We start from the raw sequence: 15,552 nt of genomic DNA, 5'->3' as shown, positions 1-15,552 counted from the left end.
CCATGTGGTAGTGGTTATTACTACTCCCATTTTACTGTGGCTCAGAGACTTTAAGTAACTCACCCAGGGTCACACAGCTGGTGGGATTTAAACCTGGAGGCATGCTGTTACTGAGTAAAGTCAAACAGTGTCTTAGTCGCTCAGTCATGTCTGACTCTTTGCAACCCCATGGACTGTAGCCCGCCAGGCTCCTCTGTCCATGGAATTCTCCAGGCAAGAATACTGGAGTGGGTTGCCATTCCCTTCTCCAAAAGTCAAACTAATTTGTGTTATTTGTCTGTGTGTGTACATACATACATTTAAATTGATTTCACATCACATATAACACTGTTGTTCTGCTTCTTACTTTCTTCACTTTAATAGTGCTTCTGAAAGACCGTTCTATTTCAGTATGTAGTTAGCAGAACTGTCTCTTTTTCTTAATCGTATCCCATGACAATATCACTAAATTCTCCAGTTGCTGAGCATGTAGTTGGTTTCACTATCCCACTCCTGCAAACAACAGCCTGTGAACATTTGTCTACAAACATCGACAGGCTCTGGTGGGAGGATTTCAATAGAACATGTTTCAAACAGTAGACTCCCGAGCCTAAGGAAATGTGCTTAAAATTTTTTTGAAAGGTGTTGCCCAGTTATTCTCTAAAACCTCTTTCAATCTTTATTCTCACCAACAGAGCTTGAGGGTGTCTATTTTCTCAGTCCTTACTCTGGATAATATATTCACCAGTCCTTTTATTTCCCCCCAAGCCACATGGCTTGAGGGATTTTAGTTCCCGACCAGGGGTTGAACGTGGGCCACAGCAGTGAAAGTGCTGAGTCCTAGCCACTGGACTGCCAGGACATTCCTGATACAATCGCTAGTCTTAAAGGTGGAAAAATAATACTTCATATGGCTTCACTTGGTGGTTTAAAAATTACAAGTGAGGTTGAGCATATTTTCACACGTTTATTGACCTGTGCTTTATGTGCTCTTTGGCCATTTTTTTCAGTTGTATTCTTATTGAATTGTAAAGAGCTCTTTGTGTATGAAGGACCCTGGATCTTTGTTGCTTGTGTTGTTTCCATCTTTTATCCCAGTATTTCTTTTCCTCTTCATTTTGTTTGCGGTGTTTACTTTCATTTTGGGGGTTTCACAGCCTTCTTGGAAAGATCTTCCCACCTGGCTGGCCCCACACTTGATTCTGGGACATGTTCTCTGTTAGTTGAAAAGTCTGTGCTGGCTTCCTTTCTCCAGGCCCAGCACCCTTGCTCTCCCAAGCAGTCTGCCTTTGTCAGTCTGGCTTGTGGGGTGGGGATAGAAACTCACTGAGGGAGGCCCATCTGGACTTCAGGTGGGGAGAGAAAACTGCCTGCCTTCAGCAACTGAGGCTGTTTCTCTTTCATTCTGGTCTTTCATCTTGTTCTCTCTTTTTGTCTGTGCTCTCTCTCTCTCTCTCTCTCTGCAGATTTTTGCTTTTTGCCTCTTGCCTGCCCCACCCCAAGTCCTAGGCTAGGCCCTATACCTCATGAACTTATAAACTTCACAACCATCTTTGAGGTAGGTATTACTATAATCTCCATTTTACAGATGAGGAAACTGAGGTTGAGGGGTTTCCTAGGTCTCGCCCAAGGTCATACAGGTATAAGGTCACACTGCCAGGTAGCAGTCTGGCCAAGGTTTGAACCTGGGTCTGTCCAGTTTCCCATCTACCCTCTTTGTTCACCATATTTACTAGGGGTTGGGAAAATCAGTACACTGAAGCTCTGTAGGAGAGGATGTCCATATATAGCTTTGGACCTCCAGGCTCTCTGTCTGTAGAGTGAGGAACTTGGACCTCAGCAGTAGCTTTCAAATAGCATTTCCATACTGAAAACAAGGAAAAAGTCCAAATATTTCCGTTCTAAGATATAAATTACAGCTTCATGCTTCTGTCACACTTTTGACAATTTGACATTTTGTTTGAGTTATATAGAATCAGGGAACATCATGGCTTCCATAGACAAGTAGTTAGAAATGGTAACAGTCTTTTTTTTTTCATTTCTTTATTTTTGGCTGTGTGGATCTTCCTTGTAGCCTGGGCTTTTCTCTAGTTGTGGCGAGCAGTGGCTACTCTAGTTGTAGCGTGTGGCCTTCTCATTGCAGTGGCTTCCCTTTTTGTGGAGCGCAGGCTCTTGGGTTCAAGGGCGTCAATAGTTGCAGCTCCTGGGCTCTAGAGACCGGGTTCAATTCAATAGTTGGGAATCATGGGCTTAGTTGCTCTGCAGCATGTGGGATCTTCCCAGATCAGAGAGTTAATCCATGTCTCCTGCATTATCATATAGATTCTTTACCACTAAGCCAGTAGGGAAGACCAACAGTTTTTTGTTTGTTTGTTTGTTTAAGTTAGCTCACCTTCCCATCATAGAATATTCTTAAATTAACAGCTACAGCAGGAAAAGTTTTCTTCAAAACACTCACAGGAAGGTGTCCACTAACAGGCCATCACAAGAATAATAACCAAAACAACAACAATAATAATAGCTCATATGGAGTGCTTGCTGTGTGCCAGACACTGCCCTAAGCATTTTATATACCTCACTCAGCTCACTTAAAGCTCACAGCAACCCATGAGGATGGGTTCTATTATTACCCCCACTTTACAGGTGAGAACACTGAGACCCAGAGAGGTAAAGTGACTTGCTGTAGGCATCAGGCTAGTAAGTGTGGAGCCAGGTTTGCTACCTTGATAAGGCTGGCTGTCAAACCGACCTAACATCCACATAACACCCCGCCTCTTAAGGGTGTTATGTTTGATTTATGTCATATTAGTATTGTTTGTAATTGTTTAGTATTTCAGGGTTTTAATCCGTGAAAAATATTTTTTTAAAAATTGAATCACACAATAGCACCTCTTTGAAACCGCTGCATTATTCATAGCTCTTTTTCAGCAGGATCTGCATGTCAGGATGTCAGGATCTTCCCCAAACCCCTGCTCCAGTTCAGTCTCCCTAGAATTATATGTCCAGCTTCTATCTTTGACTGAAATGGTTCTGGGGTTCTGAGCTTCTTCTTTGGTGCTCCAATGCCTTCCTGGTCCGGGGCGGGGGAGGGGGGGGGCGAGTGGAGTTGGCCGGGGGGCGGGGGTGGTGATGGCATGGATGGGGTTTGGAGGGCTGGCTGCTGAAGGCAGAATCTCACAGCAGGGACTTTTCTAACTATTTTACTGGTGCCATCTCCTCCCCTCAGATTCTGGTGGCTTTGAGACACCTTCACTTCAAGAATATCGTCCACTGTGACTTGAAACCAGAAAACGTGTTGCTGTCATCAGCCGACCCATTTCCTCAGGTCAGAAATGTCCCCTCCTTATTTGGGGAAGTCCATCTAACACTAACGGTGGGTGGGGACTGTGTTAATCAAGATAATTAATCAGCCACAGAGACCCAAGATAATGGCTTTAGTGAGACAGAGGCTTGCTTCTCACTCATGGAGGGACCAGCATAATCATTTTGAGGGTGAAAAAGCAGTGCAATGGTGTTGGGACCACAGCTCCTGCTGTCTTGTTCTGGCCTCTCTATGGCGTTGCCTGGTCTTCGTGGTCCATGTTGTGCCGCTGCTGCCCCGCCTCTCAAATGTAAAAGGATAATGTGGGGGAGGAAAGAAACGGGGTAGAAGAAATGAATGCACCCCTTTCCTTCCCGAAGGTAATATTACGAACATGCACGGGGCACGCCTCACATTCTATTGGCCAGGACTTGATCACGTGGAGCTTCAAAGGATGCTGGGAAATGTAGTTTTCATTCTGAGCAGCCGTGTGGCTCATTAAAAATACAGAATTTTTATTAAGGGGAGAAGCAGAGAACAGATATTGGAGGGGAGCGACTGGTAATTTATTCTATGGGTCTCTTAGGAAAACAGTTTTTTGGTGTTCTTCTTTGTTTGTTTTTAATATTTATTAGTTGCCACATGTGGGATCTTTAATCTTCCCTTCCATATGTGAGATCTTTTTTAGTTGCAGCATGTGGGATCCAGTTCTCTGACCAAGGATCAAACCCAGGCTGCCTGCATTGGGAACGTAGCCTCTTAGCCACTGGTCCACCAGGGCAGTCCCAGGAAAACAATTTTGATGAGCCTCTGACTGGTTAGATGAGAATCCCCTTGGAGCAAAGCCAGATTGAGCAAGGGTGATGATTATAACAGCTACAGTTGATTGGGTGCCCACTGTGGTTAAGGGCCTTTAGCTACAGCTTCTCATTTAGCCCTTCCACATCCCTGTGAAGTTTTTGCTTCCTTATTTCTCTTTTGTGATTATTTCATTTCATTTTAAAAGTTCATTTTGGTTATCAACTAAAAATTATTGTGTGCCTACTATGTGCCAAGCTGCATGCTGGAGTATTAGGAACTGTAGTAAGTAGAGACATCCCCATCTCCATGCCCACTGGTTTACAGCTGGGGCTGATTTTGCACCCCAGGGGATATTTGACAACACTGGAGATGTTTTTGGTTGTCACAAGCTGTTTGAGGGGGAGCGTTACTACTGGCATGGAGGGATTGCTAAGCATCTGACAGTGCACAGGATAGCCCCAAAATACAAGATTATCTTTCCCTAATGTCAGTAGTGCAGGGTATGAGAAACCCTAACTTAGAGCAGTAATATCCACTGGAAATATAATGTACTGGGACTTACTTCCCTGGTGGTTCAGTGGCTCAGACTCTGTGCTCCCAATGCAGGGGGCCGGGATTTGATCCCTGGTCAGGAAACTAGATCCCACCTGATGCAACTAATAGTTCACAGGTCACAATCAGAGATCCCATATAAATTAAATTTATACATAAAGATAAATTAATTAAAAAAGAAATATAATGTGAACCCCATCTATAATTTTACATTTTCTAGTAAGCCACATTTTAAAAACTGAAGAGAAACTGGTGAAATTAATTTTGCTAATATACTTTATTCTAATATATCTAAATATTAACATTTCAACATGTAATCAACCACATAAACATTATTAGTGAAATAGTCTTTCTTTTCCTACTAAGTCTTCCAAATCTGGTGTGTATTTTACACTTAAAGTAAATCTCAATTTGGGTAATAAATTTCTATGAGAAATACTTGATTTTGCACTTAGATCTCAGAAAGTTAACAGTTGGGAAAGTAGGTTGACACACCCAAGTTGTTCCAAGCTTATTTAAAAACTATCCAATAAAAAAATCTAGGACCCCCCCTTTAAAATATAAATTAATTAAAATTAAATAAAAAATAGTTTCTCAGTTGCCCTTGCCACATTCAGGTGCTCTGCAGCCACATGTGGCCACCATACTGGACAGCAAAGCTCAAAGAGGGAAGATGAAATATTGGTCAAATTGTCACAAGAATATAATTATATCTGTGATGAGTTCTGTGACACAGTTCTATGAGCTCAAACTGTATAGCCCAGTGGAAGGTCAGAGAAATTTTATCTGAAGAAAGAGTAGGTTTTTTGTGGGGAGGGGACAAGTGTTCTAGTCAATGGGAGCAGCCTGTGCAAAGGCCCTGTGGTGTAGTTTAAAAAAAAAAAAAACAGTTTTATTGAGATATAATGTGCATACTATACAATTTACCACTTTAAAGTATACAATTTAGTGGCTTTTAGGGTATTCAGAGTTGTGCAACCATCACCATGATCAATTTTGGAACATTTTCATAACCACAAAAGAAACCTCATACTTCTAGCCAACATCCTCCAATTGCACCATCCTCCCAACCACAACAACTAATCTACTTTATGTGGATTTGTCTGTTCAAGCATTTTATGTAAATGGAATAAACAAACACTTCTCTATATGTGTGTGTGTGTGTATTTGTGTGTGTGTGTGCTGAGTAGCTTCAGTTGTGTCCAACTCTTTGCAACCCCATGGGCTATAGCCCGCCAGGCTCCTCTGTCCCTGGGATTCTCCAGGCAAGAATACTGGAGTGCGTTGCTATGCCCTCCTCCAGGGGATCTTCCTGACCCAGAGATTGAACTGGGTTTCCTGCACTGCAGGCAGATTCTTTACCATCTGAACCACCAGGGAAGCCCGTTATACACGGCCATAAAAAGAAGTAAAGGACTGACGCATGCTGTAACATAAATGAACCTTGAAAACAATTAAGGAAAAGAAGCCAGTCACCAAGGATGACATATTATATTATTGTATATTCCATATTGTGTATTTCATGTGTACATATATGGAAGATACAATAATAGTATGTCATCCTTGGTGACTGGCTTCTTTCCCTTAATGTTTTCAAGGTCCATTTATGTTACAGCATGTGTCAGTACTTCTTTTTATGGCCATTTAATATTCCATCATAAGATAGGTAGAAAAGGGTGGATCTTAGAAAAGTAAAAGATTATAAGGTCTGTTAAAAGGCAAAGGATCCTAGGAAAAGGCTGTCACATTGAGATCTGGGTCAGGGGTTGGGGTGTGGCTGTTTTTGAAGGCAGTAGAGGCTTGGGGGCAATAGTGATCCAGAGAAGGGTTTTGAGTAGGGGAGGGACGGTATATGAATAGAGGTGGCAGCTGCCTATGGACTGGTAGGCAGCAGACAGGACTTTGAACCCAGACTTGCTGGCTCTGAAGCCTATCCATGACCCTAGACTGCCTCCAACAAGGGCAAGGTAGGTTCACACCTATTACAATGGATGCCGTGCTTAGCTGTTTACATGCTGGGTGCCCTTTAATCCCCAGGGAAGCCTGATCGGCAGCTGCTGTTAACATTCTTAACCCGGATGACAAAAACGGGGCTTCGAGAACTACTGTTCCTCAGCTGCGATCCCCGACGCTCTCTCTACGCCCGCCGCTGCTCCTATCATTTTCCCATATATTTACTCTTTCAATTCACACAGCTACCCTTTAAGGTAGGGACTGTTAGCATCGCCGTGGTACAAGAGAGAGACAGAGGCAGAAGAAGGCTGAGACCTGTCCGACGTGACAGAGGGATGGCAGCAGGGAGCCTTTATGGAGCCTCACTGCAGGTCGCGCATTTATTGTCCTGTGAGCTTTAGATGGATGAAACCCATGTAATCCTCACGACAGCCCTTTGAGATAGGCGCTGGTACGATCTTCCTCCTCGTACAGATGAATAAACGGAGGCCCAGACAGAGGAAGCCCCCTGCCCAGGGTCACCCAGCTAGCTAGTGAGCAGAGGAGCCTGGATTCAAACCAGCGTCCGATTTTGTCTGGAATACCGTAGTGGCGGTACACTTGTGCAGAGGCGGGAGGTATGACCTCCATACGCCCTGAGACCCTCTACCCCTCGCCTCTGCAGGTGAAGCTGTGCGACTTCGGCTTCGCGCGCATCATCGGCGAGAAGTCGTTCCGGCGCTCGGTGGTGGGCACGCCGGCCTACCTGGCGCCCGAGGTGCTGCTCAACCAGGGCTACAACCGCTCGCTGGACATGTGGTCGGTGGGCGTGATCATGTACGTCAGCCTCAGCGGCACGTTCCCCTTCAACGAGGACGAGGACATCAAAGACCAGATCCAGAATGCTGCATTCATGTACCCGGCCTGCCCTTGGAGCTGCATCTCGGCGGGAGGTGCGCAGCTAGCTTGACTCCTGGATTTAAGCGAGGGGCGGGGCCCCGCGGTGGGGGCGTGGTGGGGATAATGGGCGAGGCCGCCCTGAGAAGGCCAGTGGTCGTGAGGGTGGAGCCTAATGAAGGGGCGACAGCACCCGGAAGACTCTGTTTAAGGGAGGCACTGAGACCTGGAACTTTGGGGGAGGGACTCAGCACGTGTGTGAAACTAGGGTTTGAGGCCTCAGGCCTAGACTAGGTTATGCGAGTTGGAAAGGAAGTGCCCTGGAAACACTAAGACACTTGCCACCTTGGAGGCTATTAATACTTGGCTTGTCTAGGGCGAGACCAGGAGAAGGACTAGACCCGAGAAAGTGAAAGGGCTGGGATGGCCAGGATTGAAAGAACAGGTCTTCCCAAGGTGTTGGCTGGAGCCTGAAGTCTTTGGGGTTATGACCCCAAAAGGATTAACCCCGCAGAAGCAGTGGCCAGGGGGCCAGGGTTGAGGAACAAGGGCTTGGCTAATTTGCCGGGTACTGGGGCCTTGACTGGGATGAAGATGGGCCTGGGCCCTGGGATTAGATCCAGTGATGGAGGGAGCTGATTTAGGGGCTTAGCTAGAGAAGGGGCAGGGGGGCTTCCCTGGTGGCTTAGGTAGTAAAGAATCTGCCTCCAATGTGGAAGACTTGGCTTCAATCCCTGGATTGGGAAGATTCCCCTGGAGAAGGGAATGGCAACCCACTCCAGTATTCTGTCCTGGGAAATCCCAAGGACCGAGGATCCTGGCGGATGGGCTACAGTCCATGGGGTTACAAAGAGTCAGACATGACTGAGTGACTAACACTTTCACTCAGGAGGGGCAGGGCCATGGAGGGTTTCTGCAGACTTCTAAGGGAAGGACTGATCCTGAAACCAAAGTCAGGCCTGGAATCTGGGAGCAGGTGGAGGTCGGGAGAAGCATGGGGCTATGGGGGTCGGGGCTAGGGGACAGGACAGAGGTGGACATTGGGATCTCTGCATATAGGGGCTTTGGCATTGTGGCCTGGTGGTGGTGATGGTCTTTGTCATGCTCCTGCCGGCTTGGAGACGGGTCTGGGAAATTTAACTCCTCAGGGCCCCCAGCTTTGGGGCAAAGCCAGGTGTGAGGGTGAGCCAAGGGCGAGGCTAAGATACTGGGGTATGTGAAGATGCCTTAAATGAGTTAGAACAAAGGGCAGGTTCTGAAATCAGAAGCTCAGGAAGACAGAAGTGTGGGAGGGACATTAGTTAAAAAGACAAGCATTTGGGAGTTCCCTGGTGGTCTAGTCATTAAGATTGAGTGCTTTCACTTCCATGGCCAGGGTTCAATCCCTGATCGGGGAACTGAGATTCCAAAAGACACAAGGTGCAGAGAAAAAAACAACCAAGCTCATCCATAGGAGTTTCTTCAACAAGTATGTGTTGAGTGTCTACTTTGTGCCTAGTACTGACTGTCCTAGGTTCTGGGAATACTGGAGTCAGTTGGAGAGAAGGGATCATGAACGAAGGTTGCCCAGTGGTCTGGGAAGAGGAGGGGGAGGGGCATAGAGGATGTGACCTCATGGAGCAGGCAAAGAGGGTTGCTCAGTGCAGGAAAAGGTGTTGGTGGCCCAAGAAAGATGAGCACTGACCAGTGAGGCGGTGGATTGACTTGAGTCCTGGAGCAGTATAAGGGGTTGTCTTTTGGGACCTAATCCGGAGTCCCTCAGTCAAAGTGCGTCCTCCAGTGTATGCGAGTGAATTTGAGTGTGGATGGGTGTGTGCAAGGGAGCCTGTGAGAACAAGGCCTATACTCAGAGGAATTTACATAGTGGGGCCTTGTCTTTCAAGGCTCATGATCAAACAGGGAGCCTTGGACAAGTGCTAGCTTGTCTTGAATGCCTGACACTCGCTAATCGTTTTCATAGAGAGTGGGCCTCCAACTCTGGGTCTTCTGCAGGAAACTGGTGCCTGATTAGCATCTCATAACATTGTTTTCTTTTCATTTTATTTTTGTGGACCTGGCAAGTGATCTTAGGATTTCTATTGGCAAGGGTGATGGAAAGTTTCCATTTTATATAATTCTACATCCTATATTTTATATAAAGTACCTATTTATACAATTATATATATAAATATATAATATTTGTGTATTTTCACCTTAAAAAGTGAGTTGAAAAAGTGAATTGATTTAAAACCAAATTCCACCTATTTTCCAAGGGTTATGTACATGGTTCAGAGTTTCTCTATGTACAAAAAGGTCTAAAATGAAAATTCTCTCTTATTCTTTTGACATCCTTCCCAAAGGCAGTGTTTATTACAAGTCTATGCAAGCAGATACGGGTACATACATTCTCTTATTTCTCCTTTTACACAGTGGCAGCATGCTATACACAATATATTGTTTTTAACCAACTTGCTTTGTCCACATCCCAGCAATCTTGGGTAAATGAATTGGCTTAAAGAAAAATACTAAGTGAAGTATAGTATAGATGTACCTGTACATACTTGTGTTTGACGAAACCTATGAAGGTGGCATAAGAATGGGGAAACATTCCTATGGTATGAGACTTGGTGAGGAGATGTAGGATCCAACGTGAGGGATGGGGATAAATGTGTAGTTTAATGAGGAAATAGGTGGGAGAGTGATTTGTGCAGGTGAGACTTACTGCACTGAAGGAAGGCCCCCATGGCAGGTGAGTAGGGTGGGGTGCCTGTTGAAGGAGGGCGGCCCCTCACCCTGCAGAATTTAAGCTGTCTCTCTCCTTCCGGTGCAGCCATCGACCTCATCAACAACCTGCTGCAGGTGAAGATGCGCAAGCGCTACAGCGTGGACAAGTCTCTCAGCCACCCCTGGTTACAGGTGACTCAGGATTGGGGCTGAGAGCCAAGTGGGAGGGGCTGAGTCATTCGTTGGGATAGAGGAAGGCGTGGAACCACATCTCTTATTGGATACAAAGGTAGTTTAAGTTGTAGGTACATTTCCCGTGGACTGGGAATGTGGCTGAGCCTCCCACTGGCTGGGCTGTAGAAGGAGATGGAGCTAATTGGCTAGGTAGGTTGTGAAGGGTGTGGCTTCACGGTCCTTGGTATCCGGCTTCTCACTTGCAGGGCAGATCCCATGCGGGTGATGCTCTGTCAACTATTGGCTGCCCTTGGAGCAGTATCGAAACTAATCTCTGTTCTCCCCGGCGCAGGAGTACCAGACGTGGCTGGACCTCCGGGAACTGGAAGGGAAGATGGGCGAGCGGTACATCACGCACGAGAGTGACGATACGCGCTGGGAGCAGTTTGTGGCAGAGCACCCACTCCCCGGGCCGGGGCTGCCAGCCGACAGGGTGCTCGGTGGGACCCTCCCACCCCCGGACCACGAGATGCAGGGGCTGGCCGAGCGCATCAGTGTCCTCTGAGGTCTCGGGCTCCCGCTCTGGCTGCCTCGTGATGCTGTCCTTGCGTGCTCGGAGAGTGGCGCTTCACACCTTACCAGTGATGAACTGTTCTAAGGAAAGCAGTTTCCTGCCCAAGTTGGACACGCCCCCGGGGGAGGGGCATGGCGGGGGCGGGGGCAGGGGCCGGGGTTATTTCCAAAGTTAATTCCCCAACAATTAAAATGGACTCATCTCTGGCCCTATGGCCTTGGTCTTTGGCCACACCGCACTCTCGTATTATTGAGTCTGGAAAAAAGATGGGATGGAGGAGGGATGGAGGGAGGGGCACTGAAGGGAGAGGAGTTTTGGAAGGAGAACTAACGGATAAAAAAATATACGGAGGGAGCACTGCCAGGAGGGAAGACTAGAAAGGGAAACGATATGAAAGAGCATAAAGAGGAGAGGGAAGATTAATGGAAGAGAGATAGAAGGAATCGGATCGGAGGGGTGAAGGATTTAGAAAAACTCAAAAACTCAAGTAATCTCATGGCTTAATGGTTTAATTTTATAATTTGGTGTTATTGCTACTAACTGCACATCTGGTCTATGGCAGAAAGTCGATACACAGTGGTTGGTATTTTCTTATAAGTTGATGTGATGACTTCTCTCATTCGCTGGCTCATCCATTTGTCACACTGTGCGGGGTGATGCTGGGGACACGGTGGTGACCGAGCCAGCCCAGGTCCTACCTGCAGGGGCTTCACCATCCAGTGGGGGAGACAGGCTTGTTCCTGGCTAGTGAGGACCCGGAGTGGGGAGGGCTGGAATGGGAGAGCCCAAGAGGGTGGGGCAGCCTAGAATGAGCTTGGGTGTCTTTGGGGGCAGTTCTTCTAAGCTGACTTGAGGCTCACCTTCACCCAGAAGGTTGTAGGCTGACAGAACCTCTGTCCTTTGACCCCTGTCCTCCAGTGCCCTAGCTCCCCATTATCACCCAGACTTTTGGCCCTAGAGCTGAAGGCAAGCGATCAGAGCTTGCGCTTACCCAAGTTCTCTATACACCTTGGTCACACTCGAAGTTACACAAACTTCAAGATTTTCCTGAGCCCCATAAAACCAGGATGGTATTCAGCAGCCAATTTAAAACTGCCTGCAATGCAGGAAATGTGGGTTTGATCCCTGGGTCGGGAAGATCCCCTGGAGGAGGAAATGGCAACCCACTCCAGTATTCTTGCCTGGGAAATCGCGTGGACAGAGGAACCTGGTGGGCTACAGTCCATGGGGTCACAAAAGAGTCAGACACGACTTAGCAACTAACAAATTAGGCTAGTACCTAGAGCTTAGGCTCCATGTCTTCCCAATTTATATCAATTAGCCCATCTGCTGGTTGGTTGGGGAGTTGCAGCTCTTTAATTTGAAAAGGATTAAATGAATGAACCCTAGTCAATGAGGATCTCCAAACAAACCAGAGCACCTCTGAGGCATATTCCAAGCCCACACTTTTGGGGCATGTCTCTTAGACCCCATCCTGAATGTTTCTCCTTAAACTAACTGGTCTAAAAATCCAGGAGGGTAGACAACAAAGGGACAAATCCATCTGCAATGATAGCGCCAGGCCAGGAAATAGATGGAAAGACTACTCAGGCCTGATCCCTGACAATCACACTGCGTCTATCTTGGCCACGACTTTTGTCAACATCCTGGGGTCAGAAACTAAAGACAATCAAAAACATCTTGTTAGTTTGATTACAGAACTCCAAGAAAGTCCAACATGAGATGAAAAAAAAAAAATCCACACAATCCAATTTAAGGTCCTGTTACTTAAACAACTGGAGATAAATAGGTAAAAAGTCCATCCTATTGGGCCATCAGAAACCACTAAGCCTAATCTTGAGAGAGACACCTACAGGTACTATAAAGAAAAGGAACATTGGACTTTAGCCTGTCCAGCTTTAAAATACAAAAAATGAATTTGAAGGACTTCCCTGGTAGTCCAGTGGCTAAGACTCTGTACTCCCAATGCACGGAGTCTGGGTACCATCCCTGATCAGGGAAGTAGATCCCATATGCTACAACTAAGACCTGATGCAGCCAAATAAATATTTAAATAAATAAAAGGAATTTGAACCTGAGATTCATTCTCCCTGGTGACTTCCAGCAGACCTTCTCCTCTGCCTCCATAAACACCCCTCAACCCACAGAGGAAAATGACCATCCCCGTTAATGGGCATGCTACCCTCAGCTTTGTAGATACAGGGGCCACCCCACTTCACCTTTCAACCGCCCTCAGGGCTCAGCAATGATTTTGATGAGATACCACAATTTGCCACACTTTAATTTTTTTATTTTTTTGGCCTTAATCACGTGGCATGTGAGATCTTAGTTCTCCATGGGTGTCTGCATGCGTGCGTGCCCAGTTGCTCAGTGGTGTCTGATTCTTTGCCACCCCATGGACTGCAACCTACCAGGCTCCTCTGTCTGTGGGATTATCCTGGCAAGAATACTAGACTGGGTTGCTGTGCCCTCCCTCCATACTCCCTTCCAAGACCCTTCCCAACTCAGTGCTCCATCTGCACAGGAAGCTCCCCCTACCCTATCTATGGATCAGGAGTCATGTGTGGTACGTTCATTCCCAGGAACTCTGCAGACATCGTCATCACCACCATCCAAAGGCCAACAAGGAAATCCACAAAATTGCTACCACTCTTCTGACTCCACCTACTAAGGATCTCTCTTCATCTCCTACTTGGAACCCTCTCAGCTGGCTGCACTCTTGTCTCAAATCTTTGGTTTTATTCCCTAATTGGATCATGAGCAGTTCTCTTTTTATTTATCTTCCTAGGAATACTTATCTTCAAATGGCTGGTGACCAGAACCCTAAGTCAGCTCCAGATCTAACATTTTACACAGAAAATGGTTCCACTGGTCTTGCACAAACAGCAGGGATGAAAACCAATCCTGACATCACCCCACACACTTACTGCCAAGAAAATCTTGTTTGAGAGTGAGCTTTCCATATCCCCTTTCATCAATCTGATCATCTCCCCACTGTTGGTAAATTAATGTAACTTAACGAAATGGTAACCCACTCCAGCATTCTTGCCTGGAAAATTCCATGGACAGAGGAGCCTGGTGGGCTACAATCCATGGGGTTGCAAACAGTTAAACACGACTTAGTGATTGAATAACAACAACAATAAAGGGCAGTATACATCTGTCTTAAACAAGAGGAGGATTGAATAAAGTTTATCTCTACTAAAATCCAGACTCATTTTTTTCTCTGTGGGACTCACAAGATTTTTTTTTAACTTATGTATCAGACCCTTCTGTGGCTCTTTATAATGGAAGTATGCCAAGCACTTGACAAACATCTCCCTTAACCCTCATAACAACTCTATGTAGTAGACAGTATTACAGCCCCGATTAGACAGCTAAGGAAAGTGGGGCACAGGGAGGGCAAGCATGTTTTCCAAGGTCACACAGCTAGAAAGTGGCAGAGCTAGGGCTCACCCCAGGCAGTCTGGTTCTGTAGTCTTTGCTCGCAATCTCTAACATTTTCTCTCCAGTCCAGGACCAGAAGGTAACCCAGGATCATAGAGGAGGAAGGATCTTGCACAATCTTCTGGGTCCTGGTTTTTAGGGAGTCAAAGTCAGTCTGAGAAATGGGTATAAATTTTGGAGCTAGATTTGAAGGTAGTAGGGACGCACACTCAGCGTAGTGACACAAGCTGGCCGCCTGAGGGGGCATCAACCCTGCTCAAGGAGCCAGGGGAGGGAGGAGGGAACCTTGCAAACGAATGTCAGGCTCAGACTCTTATGAACTGTAGAGCGTTGAGAACAGAGCATCTTAGAAGGCAAGAGAACAAAGCCTCTTAGAACGTAGTACAAAGGCCCCTGGAATCGTTGAATGGTGAGCGCAAAGCCCCACAGCATCTGGGAGATAAAAGACACTTAGATTCTGTTCGGCCCAGGGTCTTATAATTCCCGAATTTGGGACAAGACCGATCTTAGACTCTTAGACGTAAGACTGGCTACCGAATTTGAAAGGCCTAGTGCAAAATGAAAATGCAAGGCCCTTTTTCAAAAAATAAGAATGTCAAGACAGTAACAAAGTATTTAACCAAATTCGGGGCCCTCCTAAGCGGGTCATATGCCCGTGAAGCCGACCTCGCTTAGAAGTACAATTTTATGGGCGGATGTCGTCTCAGTTGGCCTGGCCCTCTCGTATTACAGCTGAATATCTGGGAAGGCTTCCTGGAAGAGGAGGCAAAACCGGTACTAGACTCTCAAATCCTTTCCGACCCGAGCGTCGCTTCAGAAGCTGAAGGTTAGGAGAGGTGGGGAGAGAGGAGCAGCTGCCAAAATGTCACAAGCACCCATTCTCTATTTATAGATCACCCCTGCCCTTCTCGCGGGACAGTCCAATGACAGCCAGAGCTCTCCCGCAAGGGGGCGGAACCAGCTGCGGGATGGGAGAGAGCAGGACCAATGACATCCGGGCAAGGGAGGACTTGTTTCATTGTGACGCGTGGGGGCGTGGCCAGGGCCCAAAAGACGGTGAGAAGGGGGGCGTGGCGAGGAGGGCCGTAAGCCGATCGAGTAGGCAGCTGCGAGCATGCGTCGCGTTGGGGGGGGTGCACAGCAGAGCATCTTCGTAAGGAAGGGTACCAGCCAATAAGCCGGGGTTGCTCTG

At 46.8% G+C, this 15,552-nt stretch overlaps 1 protein-coding gene across 3 annotated transcripts in view; it reads left to right on the top strand.

Annotated features, from left to right (window-relative positions):
• The window catches only part of PRKD2 (protein kinase D2), a 31,381-nt gene extending 20,230 nt beyond the window's left edge, over positions 1-11,151 (top strand). For all 3 annotated transcript variants that reach the window (XM_069549261.1, XM_069549263.1, XM_069549262.1), the window contains 4 exons: positions 3,206-3,304; positions 7,251-7,518; positions 10,272-10,357; positions 10,692-11,151. In XM_069549261.1, the coding sequence (XP_069405362.1) occupies positions 3,206-3,304; positions 7,251-7,518; positions 10,272-10,357; positions 10,692-10,904 (666 nt within the window). In that variant the 3' untranslated portion in view covers positions 10,905-11,151. The remainder of the gene's footprint in view (positions 1-3,205; positions 3,305-7,250; positions 7,519-10,271; positions 10,358-10,691) is intronic.
• Positions 11,152-15,552: the final 4,401 nt, after the last annotated feature.

Source organism: Ovis canadensis, chromosome 14 (assembly GCF_042477335.2).
Source record: "Ovis canadensis isolate MfBH-ARS-UI-01 breed Bighorn chromosome 14, ARS-UI_OviCan_v2, whole genome shotgun sequence".
NCBI lineage: Eukaryota > Metazoa > Chordata > Mammalia > Artiodactyla > Bovidae > Ovis > Ovis canadensis.
This window is presented reverse-complemented; position numbering and strand designations above follow the sequence as displayed.